This window comes from Rhinolophus sinicus, linkage group LG16 (genome assembly GCF_036562045.2).
Source record: "Rhinolophus sinicus isolate RSC01 linkage group LG16, ASM3656204v1, whole genome shotgun sequence".
NCBI lineage: Eukaryota > Metazoa > Chordata > Mammalia > Chiroptera > Rhinolophidae > Rhinolophus > Rhinolophus sinicus.
In genome coordinates this window covers 36,119,185-36,135,215 of record NC_133765.1, presented here as the reverse complement: position 1 = coordinate 36,135,215, position 16,031 = coordinate 36,119,185, and the positions used below count along the sequence as shown (strand labels likewise).

General features: G+C 47.6%; 1 protein-coding gene, 1 long non-coding RNA gene and 3 other non-coding genes across 6 annotated transcripts; 3 read left to right on the top strand and 2 right to left on the bottom strand.

The window, feature by feature from the left end:
- The first annotated feature begins 1,415 nt into the window (after positions 1 to 1,415).
- Positions 1,416 to 1,488, top strand: TRNAF-GAA (transfer RNA phenylalanine (anticodon GAA)). Its single transcript has one exon. It is a non-coding gene; the product is annotated as a tRNA-Phe (tRNA).
- Positions 1,489 to 1,968: 480 nt separating this feature from the next.
- On the bottom strand, positions 1,969 to 2,040 carry TRNAA-UGC (transfer RNA alanine (anticodon UGC)). The gene has a single exon. It is a non-coding gene; the product is annotated as a tRNA-Ala (tRNA).
- A 220-nt stretch (positions 2,041 to 2,260) lies between these two features.
- Positions 2,261 to 2,332, top strand: TRNAD-GUC (transfer RNA aspartic acid (anticodon GUC)). The gene has a single exon. It is a non-coding gene; the product is annotated as a tRNA-Asp (tRNA).
- Positions 2,333 to 6,047: 3,715 nt separating this feature from the next.
- On the bottom strand, positions 6,048 to 10,225 carry LOC141569248 (uncharacterized). 2 transcript variants are annotated; one of them, XR_012492751.1, is made up of 3 exons: positions 9,725 to 10,225; positions 7,799 to 7,890; positions 6,048 to 6,453 (listed from the first exon to the last, which is right to left on the bottom strand). It is a non-coding gene; the product is annotated as an uncharacterized LOC141569248 (long non-coding RNA). The 2 variants fall into 2 exon arrangements; XR_012492750.1 differs by lacking the exon at positions 9,725 to 10,225 and adding an exon at positions 8,347 to 8,548.
- A 274-nt stretch (positions 10,226 to 10,499) lies between these two features.
- On the top strand, positions 10,500 to 13,839 carry UBC (ubiquitin C). Its single transcript, XM_019748817.2, is given in 3 exon segments — positions 10,500 to 10,654; positions 11,483 to 12,951; positions 12,953 to 13,839. Coding segments are annotated over 2 exon segments (2,298 nt in total). The 5' UTR covers positions 10,500 to 10,654; positions 11,483 to 11,485; the 3' UTR covers positions 13,785 to 13,839.
- The last annotated feature ends 2,192 nt before the right edge of the window (positions 13,840 to 16,031 follow it).

Sequence of the window (16,031 nt, the reverse complement as noted above, 5' to 3'; positions counted from 1 at the left end):
ATCCCCCTGGTAAGTCTAATACCCACCTGGCACCATACGTAGTTATTACAATACTATTGACCATATTCCCTGTGCTGTACTTTATAACTGGAAATTTGTACTTAATCCCTTCCCCTTTTTCGCCCATCCCCCCAACCTCCCTCCCATCTGGCAACCATCAAAATGTTCTCTGTATCTATGATATTAACTCTTCGTTAAGTGGCGTACATCCTCCCTTTCCCCTATTAAGAAGGTATATGAATGCTCGAGGCACCATCAGCTCCAAAGGCCTTCCATTTCCACTCAGAAGAAAATCTAAACCTTTCACCTTCAAGGCTGCAAGATCTGGCCTCTTCCCTCTGTGATCTGCCACCCACCCTCTCCCCTCCCCACCCTTCACTGCTTCCACGCTGACTCTTTCTAGCCAACCTTGTTCTCAGCCCCAGGGCCTTTGCATCAGCTGTCCTTCTATCTGAGAGCCTCTTCCTCAGGCCTTAACATGCTGACTCTTCATTCTGCAGGTCTTCTCAGCTCCCGCTTCTCTTACTAAGCCCACCGCCGTATTCCACCCCATCACTTCGCTTTATCTTGCCCCTTAGTGTAACTACTACTATACTGAACTATCTTGTTACTGTATTTGTGGACAGGCCAGAGGATCACCAGGTGCTTGGCAAACACGTATTAAACGACTTCACAGCACGGAGGATGTCCCCACTGGTTCATCCTCTCCCAGACAGCACTCCCCACCCACCCAATTCCCAAAGGGAAGGGAGGCAGGGAGAGCTGCACCTGGATGCCTACCTGTTGATTTCTTCATGCCTTGAAGCTGAGCAGTTGCCACAGGTGTGGTGGCCATGCTTGGAGGCCAGATCTGAGTCACTCACTGCCCCAAGGAAAGCCACATTTGCCGGTGCGTCCTCCCACATGCCTAGGTGTGGTCAGCATCCCTGCCATGTTTGGGCTGTTGGAGGGCAGCCCTCAAGGGCGACCTTGTTCCTTTGCGCAGAGACGGGACTTTGAGAAAGTGGGACTCTGAGCCAAGTAGGACTCGTCCGTTCACTCCTCCGTTCATTAGTTCAACAAATATTTATTAAGCACTTGTTTTGTGCCAGGCACTGTCCTAGGCTCTGAACGAGGCAGATGACTTCCGTGCTCTTCCTGAGTCTGTCTTTCTAGCTGGAGACACAGAGAATGGACAAGGAAAACAATCAATACCAAAGCTAACAATAAAAAATAAGGGGCTGGGGTCGTGTTGGGAGGCCTGATTAGGGAAAGCTGCTCAGAGGCGGTGCCCTTGAAAGCAGAGAAGGGGCGTTGCACGCAGGTGGCGGGCACGTTGCGGCCGAGCCGGGCCTTCCGGCGTCGGGCGCCGGGTGCGGGGCGCAGGGCCGTTAGCACGACAAGGAGGACGGCGGAGCGGCGCGTCTCCCACAGCCGCCGAAATAGCTCAGTTGGGAGAGCGTTAGACTGAAGATCTAAAGGTCCCTGGTTCGATCCCGGGTTTCGGCAGCTCTCCTTTTTGTGTTTTTTTCCGCCCAAGGGAAAAGACGGGACAGGAAGTAAGTCAACAGATGAAGCTTATTTTTTCCAATTAACAGAAAGGACTTTACTTTCTTTGTTTGAAACAGCTCCGAGCAGCATCCACGGGAAGCCGGGGGGATGGAGACTTCTCCATCTGGGGAAATCCGTCAAGGGCAAGTGTTTTCTTGACTCCATTTCTTTTGTTTCGTAAACGTTATTAATCTGTTACATGTCTGTTGATGTGTGTTCGTTAATTTTTGCTTTATTTCTGTTCTCTGAACCCTCACTGCTAAATCTAGCACCGAACAGGAAATGAGCTCTTTAAAATTTAAAATGGAGCCAATCCAGTGGGACTTGCCGTTGTTTAGCTTTGTGAGAAGGGGTGAAGTCCGTAACATTTCAATCCAGGTTAATAACTGAACGCACCTTAAAGGTGGGGCTCGAAAAGAACAGCGCGAAGCCCGGAGGTGGAGATGCCGGGGATCGAACCCGGGGCCTCATACATGCAAAGCATGCGCTCTACCACTGAGCTACATCCCCTCTGCTCCGCGGTGAAAAGGATAGGAATTCACAGTTTTCGCCGTTTTGTACGTGTTCCTGGAGCTCATCGGTTCCGTCGGTTCAAGCAGGTCTCCCCGCGACCGCAGCGGAGCCACCGACTGGGCGCTGTGCCCGTGGAGGCCCGGCTGGGAGCAGAGGCGCGTAGCCGAAGAGTGACGTCTCTATACAGGTCCGTCTGGAGCGCCGCTCCCACGGCTCGTCCTCGTTAGTATAGTGGTGAGTATCCCCGCCTGTCACGCGGGAGACCGGGGTTCGATTCCCCGACGGGGAGGCCATGGCACTTTTTATCGTCCCTGTGTATTTTTTCACTTCTCTTTAAATAAATCAAATTCTTCAACTGCCATAGAAATGCCTTACTCTTCTCTGGAAGCATAAACTTGACAGTCTAATGACATTCGGTCCCGCGGTTGTCTGTCAACCACTTAGTCCCAGTAATGCGCTAGCTCCTTAGGAGGAACAAAACATTCTCACACTGATGCGCTATTTTCCATTTCCTGCTTGCCCACAGCGCCAGTGTACAGTGTTTGGTTGATATGATCGTTCCCCAGAATGTCAACTTCCAAGGCCAGGAATTGCTCACGCTGCTGCAAATATTCCATCTTTGTATGTCCTGCTCTGGCCCAGAGGTGGGCCCTCAGAAAATGTTTGTGGATTTGAGAGAGGAGGTGGGGTCACTCTAAACTGCAAGGTTTTCTGGGCGTAACTCAGCTGCAGACTTCCTGAATATAGCCATCATCTGTCCCAGGCTCCTGTTCTTTCAGTCATTTATTTGTTTGCATTTATTCCACAAATATTTACTGAGTACTTATGTGCCCTGCACTGTTCTAGGCACCGGGATGCAGCAGGAAAGAAGACAGACAAGACCCTACCCTCCTGACCTTCCCACCCCGGGAGGGACACAGACTTGTATAAAGCAGGTCTCAGAGTGATGGATGACACTGTGAAGTAGAACAAAACAAGGCAGAGGCGTGTGATCAGGCACGTGTGGGAGTCCTAGGCCCCTTCAGAGAGGTGGACAGGAAGGCCTGCCTGAGGACCGGGACAGCGAGGAGCCAATCAGGAGAAAATCTGGGGAACAGCTTCTAGGCAGAAGGATGGCAAATGCAAAGGCCCTGAGCTACGAGGAACCTGGCATGCCCCGAGGGAGAAGGAGAGGGCTGAGGGATGGCATTAGCAAGATCAGCAGGCCAGATCACACAGGGCCTTAAAGACCAGAGTGAGGAGTATGAATTGGATTCTAAGAGTTTTGTGCAGAGAGGAGAGACATAATGGAGTTGGTTTGAGCAGAGCAATCTGGAAAGAGAACAAGCAGGAGCATCTACTAATCTGAATACAGTCCCTTAGCTCCTCCCAAACCATGTCCAAAATATGGCCATCTATATAGCCCCATCCTTCTGTTCCCGCCAAGGTCTCTCTCTTGGCTGCCCCTTGATCTAGAGCAGTAAGGACAGTGGATGGCTTACACAGGAGCTGCATTGCGCCCCGCCCCTCACCCCATGCCCTCTTGCTTGTCCCTCTGTTTCACCAAAACAGCATCAGCAAAGTGTCAGTTCCGGCCTGGTGTGAATGTGAGAAGAAGTCCTTCACCAGAAGCCCTTCAATCACATTTCAGAGCTCGGACCTTATACCACACATTGTTCTAAACCTTCTAGGTGTCACTGTTCAATAGTCACAGCCACCCTGTGAAGTAGGGACTAGTCTAATCTCTACTTTACCCAGGAGGCCCTGAGAGGTGCGGTCATGAAATCACAGCTGCGGCTCCACTGTCCTGTGCCCCAGCTCACTTAGGCCTCCAGCTGTGAAGTTTCAGGCATCAGTAGCCTGTCATATAAGGGAGCTGACTGGGGACCAAAGTGGCAGGACACTGTTAGATGTGTTCTCCCCATTGTAGTAAATGACTGTTTTCTTGCCCAGAAATCTCAAGCGCTGGTGGGAGAGGGTGCAGCCTCAGTTTTCTGCCCTCTTCTTGCCCCTCATCTGTTCCTTCATCACCCAGTGGCCCCTTGATGACCCAAAAGACACTACACATTGTGACTTCTCTCACCTGGTGTGCTTCCTAAGCACTCTGGAAGAAAGGCTCATTGACAGTTAAAGAAGGGCTCTTTTCAGTGGGCTGTTGCAGATTTCCTTCCTCTGATTCTGGGAGCTGGATCTGTTTTCTCTTTAGTTTGCTTATTTTTATATTCAAAAGAGTTTTTCTGGGAAGGGAAAAAAAAGTCTTCAAGCAGATGTGCAAACCTCAAAGTCACCGAAGGTTGGAATGGTTTTGAAAGACAGGAAGCCAGTGATTTCTGAGTGGAAGTGCGACTGGTGCAGTGCCCTTTTTTATTGGAAAGAAATTCTCACATTTTCCTTCCTTTCTTTTCTGTCTGTGAGAAGCAACATTCAAGAATTGGTCTGTTTCCAAAAGAATGGTGGTTACCAGAGGGGTGGGGGGGGTCTGGGGAGGACGAAGAGGGTAAAGGGGGTCAAATAATATGGTCAGGGAAGAAGACTAGACTTAGGGTGGTGAGCACACAATAGAGTATACAGATGTGGTATTATAAAGTTGTACACTTGAAATTTATAGAATGTTATTAACCAATGTTATCCCAATCATTTTTTAAAAAAAAGATTTATGCTCAGCTCCTCCACCAAAAAAAAGAATAGGTCTGTTTCCGTTTGTTCCTTGGTTCCAGTGTCAGAATTTCAGCTATAAGGTTTTATATTTGGGAGAAATAAAATGATTTATTTTGGTCTGCTTGTTTTAAACCCTAACGCTTATTGAAATATATGAAATATAGGGGGAAAACATTTTTCAGATTAGTGTAGCAGAGAATTTCAGGAAATAGGGGCATGGGGGCAGGGGATGTAGCTCAGTGGTAGAGTTCATGCTTTGCATGTGTGAGGCCCCGGGTTTGATCCCTCACTTCTCCACTACACTCTCCTTTTCTGATTCTTATTTTTGCTCGAGTTCGTCAGTAGAGCACCACAGATGCAATTATAACAAGTGTATCTCCTCCGTCACTACTTGGAGGTGGGGTTTTCACGATAGGAGTGGTCTGTCCTTACTGAAACCCGTAACACTCCAAGTGTCCTTTTGCTAGAAGAGAAGTTAGGCGAAGGATGTAAAGACAAAACCTGATATGAGCATTGAAACCACAGCCAAAGTGAGCAGAAGGATTGTTTTGGGAGTTACTGTGCGTTTCCTGGCATTGTGACTGCAGTGAAAGGCCAAGAGGGCTGGTGACTTATTCCACTGGCCTATTCCTGGCCATCAGAGGGTGCCAGGTCTGAGTGTCTGTGCTGGCCATGCCCTTTATGCTATCAGGAGCCACCATTTTCAGAGGAAGCCACCCATGAGGAAACTAGGGAAACGGGTTTCGCTCCCTGCTTCATCAGCAACCGGTCCTGAATGAATGAATGAATGAATGAATGAGTGGCAGGCTGTGGTGTACATACTGTTTGTATTTATACACGATTTTATCATTAAAAATAAAAGCTAGTATATTTTATTGAAAGCAGGGTTCCTCTTGCATCCTGTGGGTTCAGTTCTTTGTCTGCAGTAATAATGAAATTCATCATCCATCAACTCCTGCCTTATTCGACTTGACCTCATGTTTTAAATCATAAAAACATCTCATCTTAGGTCTGAAGGGAACTGACTCTTTGCAAAGCCTTCATTTTTGAGAAGAAACTGAAATTCGTGAGATTCACCACTTGGAGTATTGGTGGCAGCTCCTGTTTGTAATGAGCTTCTGTGAAGGTTACTTTTCCCTAAAGGTCAACAAGGTTTTAAGGAAGAAAAAAAAAAAGTTGAAGTTACTTCTAAAATTATCAGGCCTACCACAAAACTAATTATATGCTTCTGTTTTACTTTGTATCTTATAATTAAATATTTCCAATAGCACAATGACGGGGAGAGAATACCATACTGTTATAGGAAAAGAGTGTCTTTGGTTTCACATAGGAAAGAATTCAAATGTGAGCTGACATTGGAGTTTACAGTACAAGTAAGTTTATTTAGCAGAGAGTAAGTAGAAGAAAAAAGTCCACCCCACAGAAGGAGTGGCGGCCTCTAATCGCTAGTGGAAGAGCGAGCCCCTCCATCTGCCAGGCTATGGTTTATGTGTGTTTCTTGTTTCCATGGAAACCTTGGTATGGGGGACTTCTGCAAGGTAAAAGAAGAGGAGGGGCGGGCTTATCTTTAACTTTTGTAAGGTACAGCCTGTGGCTAGTTTGTAGTAGGTTTAATTACAGGAATGGCCATAATGGAATCTGCTCAACAGGCTCCGTCCGGATGGTCTGTTCTGTGTGTATGTTGCATTCTGTGTCTGGTGGCACATAGGCAGCAGGCTTGGAATCCAACCTCCAAGTTCCTTCTTCTGCAAAAATAGTCTTCATGCCCGTTTCCTATATTAATAAGGAAAAAATAACACGAGGCTCGTGTTGGGAAATGGAGCTTCCTATAAAAGTTGCCGTGAGATTTATTATACCTTTGAAAAAACAAAGCCCATTATAGGAGGTACCTGGAGTAGTCAAATGCAGAGACAGAGGGTGGTGGTTGCCACAGGCTGGGAAGTGGACAGTGATTCAATAGGTACAGAGTTTCAGTTTTGCAAGATGAAGAGTTCTGGAGATGGATGATGGTGATGGTTGCACAATATGAACGTCAAAGGGTAACAGAATATGCCACCCCAAAATATGTCACTTTGATATTATTTGGAGCTGAAGGCATTTGAAAAACAGCAAATGCAGGGAGAGTCTTTCACTGAATCCCCTTACCTGCCTAAAGAGAGATCCGCCAAAAGGAACTCAATGGTCATTCATACATCCCCTCCCTGGGAGATTCACTGACCAGGGAAGACTGACTCTTGTCACAGGAAGGAGACAAGGAATGGACATCAAACTTTGTCACAAACTATCATATATCCCATCTATTCTTCTATTTTCCCATTTGTCTTTCCTAAAAATCGTTTACTCTCTCCTAAGAGGCCTTAACTCCCCTGCCCCTTCCTTATGGTATTAAAGCCTAAACTCTAAAGCCACCTCTTGAGTTACTCATGTCTCCTGGTACCTCCCATGAATACATGATGTAAGACGTGTGAATAAACTGGGGTTTTTCCTTCTGATTACTCTGTCTTTCATTACAGGTGCCTCAGCTAAAAACTCAGACGGGTAAAAGGAAAATTGTTTTTCCTCCCCTACAATACACTCAACACTTCTGAACTGTACACATAACAATGGTTAAGATGGTAAATTTTATGTTACGCGTATTTTGCCACAATTAAAAAAGAAAAAAAAAAGCCCCAATAAGTTAGAGGAGGAAATTGGTTATTTTTAAGATGGAGCAATTTGTGTTACGATGCAAATGAATAAACGTAAACAGGAAAAAGAACAGAGTCCCTTGGGTTGTTCTGTTTGTTTTCTTTTTCCCCTGAGCTACAAATACTCTTGACTACCTTTTATGGTTATATAACCAGTGGCAAAGCCAGGCAAGCCTTTCCCATCTCTCCCAGCTCTCCGATTTCACCCCTTCCTTTGGGGGAAAATGTTTGCCAGTTGTGTTCTCGGACATTCTCCTGATGCTGAGTTAAGTCCCATACAAGTTTGTGACCTTCAGGGGAACTGAATCCTTTGGGGTAAGGAAGAAAAGCAAACAGGCACCAGTCCAATCCCTGCCCCGCCCCCACCCCACCCCCGACTCCAGCAGCCCAACACCCAGGCCTTTTGTGAGCTCAGCCCATCACGTGCTCACCTCTGCCTGCCAATCTGGCCATGTTGCTGGGCTTGTCACTTCCATTGGTGCCAGCTCTGAAGCAATTTCTTCAGACAGATCTGGGGAAGGAACTGGAAATGGATCCCATGACTCATCCTGCTTCTCGCACATTCTAGCATATTCCATTCTATCTAGGTCAGGGGATTTTAGGGTTAGGAGCATGACCTGATACCCAATTCTTGAGACCCAGTGGGACACTTAGACTTTGAGAGCCCTTCTCAGTCAATAGAAAAGCAGTTGCAACGATGACACATCAAATCCTCTGTAGACCAGGGTTTCTCAACCCCAGCATGACTGACATTGGGGGGCCAGGTAATTCTGTATTGTGGGGGACTGTCCGATGTGGGGTGTCCCTGGCCTCTACCACTAGGTGCTAGTAGCACTACCACCGCCACAGTTGTGACAACCAAAATATTTCCAGACATTGCAAGATGTCCTCTGAGGGACCAAATCACTCCTGGTTGGGAACCACTATTCTAGAGAAATACCAGCCATCTTTCTTGGGGGAAGTCATTTTCTCCTCTCACCTCAGTGCCCTTGGGCAAATGTTTCCTTCTATATATTGCAACAGGATGCACTGTTGGACTTAAGTTAGGGAACGCAGGGGTACTACAGGAAATGTTTTCTGCTAGAGACATCAATGTTTTCTCCAGTTCACAAGAATGTTTTCTCCTTGGTGATAACCCTGGGCTCATTCTTCCCCGTCTCTTCTCCCTCCCTTGCCTCTGAAATCAGGGCTGCTTTTCTCTGTACCTTTGGACTCTTGCAAAAAGCTGTGTGACAAAGCTCATGACTCAGCCTTTAAACGTGAATCACAAGGTTTGCAGCAAAACAACAGCCAAAAGCAAACAGGGTGTGGTCTGAAGCTAGGCCTGGTCACCTTGGACAAGCTTTCTGTTCCTTTAAAAACTTCTTTCTGAAATTCAGGGAGAAATAACCTTATAAAGTGACTCAATCTTTTGTTCTTTTACAACCTCTTTCCAATGATTTAGAAATAACCTTTACAGAAATCTGTATCGCAAGTCACTGGGGTCTCCTAACCTGAACAATGACATTTTATTCTTTTTAATTTCCTAGTAATGAATTCATTCTCATTGAAAAATGTTAAAAATTAGAGGTCAAAGTCTGTTTTGAACACTGCTCATACCTTTTTCATAAATACATACATACATACATTGGTTATTAAAGAACATATAGTTTTGGTTTGATTCACATTTTAAGTATATTTAAATAATATTATGTTCACAATTTAAACCAGGAATGTAGTCTTTTCTTAATGGCAAAAACCTTTTATTCATTTTTTTTGTTGCCTCTTCAAAAAAAATTTATTTTGAAGGCCTTAAAGGGTAAACATTAAAATATGCTTTGCCCTCCCTATTTTTAGAAATAGGGAATATTTCTAGAAGAGTCCAGAAGAAACAGAGGCTAAGAAACTCAGGGCATGAGGGAGACTTTTCACTGTAAACTTAAAAGCCAGTTTTAAATTTTCACCATGTTCATACCTTTCAAACTTAGAAATATGCTCAAGAAATGACAGAGATCACTAAATAGATTGTACAAATGAAAAAAAATCTGGTGATCCTCTTTCTCCTCTTTTACCCAAAGGGAATTTTCCTGTAGAATTGTTTCATATTTGGGATATTAAGGCCCCCCCCCCCCCAAATATACAAGGTTGAGAGTCAAGTGGTGTCCTTTTGAAAATCTCAGGCTTAAATAGGTTTCATTTCTGAGCTCAACTAAGTCTCAACAGAGCTGAAATTTCGATGCCTCCCTCCTTGTTTGTAATCAAGTACAAGCGACTCAAACCCCAGGCTGCGCAGGTCAAACAGGAAGGGTAAAGAACAATCTAGAAAGTTCTGGTTCTTTCAGCTCCAACAGTTTTACAAAGGTGGGCTGAATGCCCACCTTTCTGTTCAAAACTCAACGTGGACACACCAGAGTCTTTTCACGGATGGAAACTTATTGTTCGCTCATTTGCTTTGAGAAATGCCTGCTCGTGCTGAGGACCGGGGCCCAGCTCGTCCGGGGCAGCGTGTAGGCCTCGGCCGGCGTCCGGGCCCCAGGCTGAGATCTGCCGAGTCATTCACCTTGTTCCGGTGCCCGCCGGCGGGGGAGGGGCGCGGCCGCCACCAATCGGGGGGCTGAGGCCTGGACAGCACTCGCGACCGGCCTGGGGGCTGTGGGGGGGGGTTAGGGAAACAGAACACGACCACTATTTTAAATGTGACCCAAAGAAAGACCCCTCAGTTTCACAGTGGGGGAAGGGAGGGACGGGGGCGCGCGAGGGGAGCGGGACCCCGACTCAGCATGGGCCGTTGGGCCTACACCAGTGCGCCCAGGGCTGGTCCCTAGACCCCTAGGGGCCGCCGGGGCTGAGCGGAGGGGTCGTAGAGGCTGGGATGCAGGGACGCGGGCTCCCTGCCCAATCCGGGCGCCCACAGGCTCCACGCCGGGTTTTCGCGCCTCCCGCAGGCGCTTCCCCTGCCGCCGACTCGAGCGTCGGCTACGTCCGCGGACGCAGCGCGCAGCGAACGCGTTCATCCCTCCGCCCTGCCCCTCAGGAGAGCGTCCTCCTCCCCACCAGATTCAGCCCAAGGGCCTAACCTTAACAGAATAACATTTTAGGAGGGGATTAGATGACATCGGCGAGCTAGTTTTGTTACCGGACAGCACAAGTACTGAGAAAAGTAGTCCCTTCTGGGCGTTTCTGCGGAGGGATCTACCGGGCGGGGTGACAGGTTGCTATATAAGGCAGCGCCGGGCGTGGCGTAGGCAGTTCCGTCGAGACCGGGAGTTCAGTCGTTACTGTTCGTGCGTTGCTGTCACCGCCGTTTGGTGAGGAGGGTTTGCTACGCTGGCCCTGGGGTCCTGTCGTCCCGCGGCTGGAAGGGTGGGAGGCAGAGTAGCCCGGCGGGGGTGGCGGGCAGCCGAGGCCCTGAGTCTCCCGCGGCCCGGGAGGAGGGCGGTCCTGACGGGGAGAAACGCGGCAAAATGGCGGCCGGTTCTGATCCTTAATTGGGGGAAGGCTGACTGAAGTGGGCTGTGGGGCTGGCGAGATTAGGACGATCGTGGGTGGAGAGTAAACATAGGGTCTCTGAGACCTTTAGTGACCGGAGAGGCAGCTTTTGGTGTTGAGGGAATTGAACGTGAAGCCGGTTTCACGGCTTGACCGCGCGCGATGTCGGTTTTTTCGCGCCGTGAAGGAGCGTGAACTGGGCCGATGCTTCGATGCTGCTCTGAGCGATCCTGCACCCGCCCTGTTGGGGGCGCTCACTACGGTGGTGAGGTGACGTCACTGTGGGCTCACCATCTAGGGTGGGGCCCCCTGCCGGTGTGTGCGGTAGGCTTTGCTCACTCGCGGAACAAGGGATTTGGGCCTGGGGGAGACCCAGAATTGACAGGACAGCCATCCCGTCAGGGGGTAGATAAGGGAGGTCGCCGGTTTCTGTGCTGTGCTCTAGTAAGTGCGTGAAGCTTGGGGTTTGAGCTTGTTAAATCAAGTCCATACCGTTTTATTTCCTGAGGCTTCTTAGGCAGGTTTTTTATCGTAGTTATTTGGGCAATATTGAAAAAACATTTCACTTCTAGAATTACTAGGAATGTGTTAACACATGAATTGCCTGCTAAAGTCGGGGTTTTTTTTTTATCTTTATGTTTTACCAGACAATGCAGATCTTTGTGAAGACCTTGACCGGTAAGACCATCACCCTGGAGGTGGAGCCCAGTGACACCATCGAGAATGTCAAGGCCAAGATCCAAGACAAAGAGGGCATCCCCCCTGACCAGCAGAGGTTGATCTTTGCCGGCAAACAGCTGGAAGATGGACGCACCCTGTCTGACTACAACATCCAGAAAGAGTCCACTCTGCACCTGGTCCTCCGTCTCAGAGGGGGCATGCAGATCTTCGTGAAGACCTTGACCGGTAAGACCATCACTCTGGAGGTGGAGCCCAGTGACACCATCGAGAATGTCAAGGCCAAGATCCAAGACAAAGAGGGCATCCCCCCTGACCAGCAGAGGTTGATCTTTGCCGGCAAACAGCTGGAAGATGGACGCACTCTGTCTGACTACAACATCCAGAAAGAGTCCACTCTGCACCTGGTCCTCCGTCTCAGAGGGGGCATGCAGATCTTCGTGAAGACCTTGACCGGTAAGACCATCACCCTGGAGGTGGAGCCCAGTGACACCATCGAGAATGTCAAGGCCAAGATCCAAGACAAAGAGGGCATCCCCCCTGACCAGCAGAGGTTGATCTTTGCCGGCAAACAGCTGGAAGATGGACGCACCCTGTCCGACTACAACATCCAGAAAGAGTCCACTCTGCACCTGGTCCTCCGTCTCAGAGGGGGCATGCAGATCTTCGTGAAGACCTTGACCGGTAAGACCATCACCCTGGAGGTGGAGCCCAGTGACACCATCGAGAATGTCAAGGCCAAGATCCAAGACAAAGAGGGCATCCCCCCTGACCAGCAGAGGTTGATCTTTGCCGGCAAACAGCTGGAAGACGGACGCACCCTGTCCGACTACAACATCCAGAAAGAGTCCACTCTGCACCTGGTCCTCCGTCTCAGAGGGGGCATGCAGATCTTCGTGAAGACCTTGACCGGTAAGACCATCACCCTGGAGGTGGAGCCCAGTGACACCATCGAGAATGTCAAGGCCAAGATCCAAGACAAAGAGGGCATCCCCCCTGACCAGCAGAGGTTGATCTTTGCCGGCAAACAGCTGGAAGATGGACGCACCCTGTCCGACTACAACATCCAGAAAGAGTCCACTCTGCACCTGGTCCTCCGTCTCAGAGGGGGCATGCAGATCTTCGTGAAGACCTTGACCGGTAAGACCATCACCCTGGAGGTGGAGCCCAGTGACACCATCGAGAATGTCAAGGCCAAGATCCAAGACAAAGAGGGCATCCCCCCTGACCAGCAGAGGTTGATCTTTGCCGGCAAACAGCTGGAAGATGGACGCACCCTGTCCGACTACAACATCCAGAAAGAGTCCACTCTGCACCTGGTCCTCCGTCTCAGAGGGGGCATGCAGATCTTCGTGAAGACCTTGACCGGTAAGACCATCACCCTGGAGGTGGAGCCCAGTGACACCATCGAGAATGTCAAGGCCAAGATCCAAGACAAGAGGGCATCCCCCTGACCAGCAGAGGTTGATCTTTGCCGGCAAACAGCTGGAAGATGGACGCACTCTGTCCGACTACAACATCCAGAAAGAGTCCACTCTGCACCTGGTCCTCCGTCTCAGAGGGGGCATGCAGATCTTCGTGAAGACCTTGACCGGTAAGACCATCACCCTGGAGGTGGAGCCCAGTGACACCATCGAGAATGTCAAGGCCAAGATCCAAGACAAAGAGGGCATCCCCCCTGACCAGCAGAGGTTGATCTTTGCCGGCAAACAGCTGGAAGATGGACGCACCCTGTCCGACTACAACATCCAGAAAGAGTCCACTCTGCACCTGGTCCTCCGTCTCAGAGGGGGCATGCAGATCTTCGTGAAGACCTTGACCGGTAAGACCATCACCCTGGAGGTGGAGCCCAGTGACACCATCGAGAATGTCAAGGCCAAGATCCAAGACAAAGAGGGCATCCCCCCTGACCAGCAGAGGTTGATCTTTGCCGGCAAACAGCTGGAAGATGGACGCACCCTGTCCGACTACAACATCCAGAAAGAGTCCACTCTGCACCTGGTCCTCCGTCTCAGAGGGGGCATGCAGATCTTCGTGAAGACCTTGACCGGTAAGACCATCACCCTGGAGGTGGAGCCCAGTGACACCATCGAGAATGTCAAGGCCAAGATCCAAGACAAAGAGGGCATCCCCCCTGACCAGCAGAGGTTGATCTTTGCCGGGAAACAGCTGGAAGATGGACGCACTCTGTCCGACTACAACATCCAGAAAGAGTCCACTCTGCACCTGGTCCTGCGCTTGAGGGGAGGTGTCTTAAGTTCCTTCATTTAAGCTTTCAACAAATTTAATTGTGCTTTTGTTTCAATAAAGTTGTTGCATTCCCAAAGAGTATCGTTTATCCTTTGTTAATGTTAAGTTTTTAGTTATGGGGTGTGAAGGATCAAGGTTTTCAGTCTACCAAATGATCTGTGGTTACCAGGAGGTAAGTGTCGGTGTAAGGTGGCCATAATATAGAACTGGAGTGGGGGTTTAAGAATGAAAATTAGACGGATTGGAGATTGCAGTTAGAATTTTCCATGTGTACACAAATGGAGATTTACTTGTAAACTGACTTTAAAAATAGAGTTTGGGTGAGGTGCAAGATACCTGAAATTGGAAAGTTTCTGGAATATCAGCAAGAAAGGTGTGAGTGGTTGAAGGAAACTACGGAAGAATCAGCATTAGTACACAAGCTCTATCTAAATTCACAGTTGCAGAGAAAATAAGTTGACCTGATTTATTTAAAGAACATGGCAGGTAATTTGTATTTAATAAGTATAAAGGGTTTATATATAACAATTGGTGGGTGAAACGATTGGCCCTTGGTCTTCATTTGTGGTTTACAGTGGTGGAGCATTTACCCAGATGATGCTGGTAGGAATTCAGTGTCATGAACCAAAGGAGGAAGTTGTAGGGAGCTGGTTTAATAGGACTAGGCACCCCAGAAGTCAGGCCCATTAAAAGGCCTTGAAAGGGGATTTTCTCCAAAGGGCACCTCCACTCCCCTCCTTCCCTTCTCCCGGTATTTTATCCCTGTGTGACATGATGTAGAGGATGTGTTGTCACTATCATTTGTAATAGTTAACAGGTTTAAGTCCTAGATTGAAGGAATTGCAATTGGAAGATGCCACTTGAATCCAGAAATCAGGTAAATTCATTAGGTAGTTTTTTTTATTGTAAGAGCATGTAATGTGTAATTCACTGAATTTCCATGATTTACTTTACGTAAGTCAATATAAAGGTTATGATGCAGTGTTGCAAGAACCCCAGGAACTCCAGAACCTGTAAGCACTTCCAGTGACTATGCTGGGAGTTTTTGTGTAATTTTAGTTCTAAAATTGAGTGGTCATAGCATGGGGGAATGACCACAGCAGGCTGGGCATTGCAAAGTTCCTAAGTCAGTGTTAATGAGTGCTCAGTTGCTATAACACGAGAACGGGCTGGGTCATCTCATTGTTAGAGCCTGATGTCCCTACGGACTGATGGGGACACTGCGTTGGGCAAAGCTGCAAGGGCCTTGGCATTGGGGCATTAGTCTAATAAAGCTGTAGGTATTGGCGTGAGTGGGGATGCTCAACTGATAACTCACTGAACATGGCTCCTTGAACTAAAGTGCTTCCAAGTTTAGTGAAAGGAACTGAGAATTAGAGCTGTAAACACTAGAAAAGTTTTGCAGAAGTCAATACAAGCATGTTAAGCCAATGATGTAGAAAGTGCTAGTTCCATATAAGCTTATTCCCAGGAAAAAGGTTGAGTTAGGAATTGATTTGCCTCATTGCTTGTAATGTATACATGTGTGTTTCATAGTCAGGTAATCCACCTGAATTCCTAATCTGTTACCACTTCCCAGCGATTACTTTTATTAAAGTTTGGTATCCTTTTGGACTTTCCCCCTGTATAAATAATACCATATTTTTTTACATATTTACACAAATACATAAATTCATGCACAGGACCATCCATTCACAACAGGTTCTCAGCTTTTTTTTTGTTAGGTAATTTTGGGCATTTTTCCATGCCAGCATAGCCAGGTCTACTGCATTCTTTTTAACACTCTTCCTAGTATTCCAGTGATTTGGGATTTATTTAATCTGTCCAACATTTATTTCCAGATTTTTGCTGTTACAGTGCTGCTACAAAGTACATCCGTAGTATATATTCTGTATACTAATGAGAAGGTAGCATAAATTCAAGATTTCCATTTAATAAGGTTCTTGGGCATGTTTAAAAATAACCTTAGAATTTATATTTGTAACTAATTCATGATGACTTGTCATTGCCCTATGTTTTCCTTTTAATTCTTTGAGTAGGTAATACTTGCATGTGTGTTCAGACATTTAAAAAGTTTAAAACAGTATAAAAAGACTTCCAGTCTCTCCCATCCACCCAGTTTCCCAAGCCTCCCTGTATGTACTTTCAGTTTTCTATGCATATACAACTAATTGCCCACCACAAAAGGTAGCATACTGGTTTATAGTCCTGCATCTTTCTTTTTCACTTTATATCTGTTACGGTTTTGACAGTTCCAACATCCTTTCA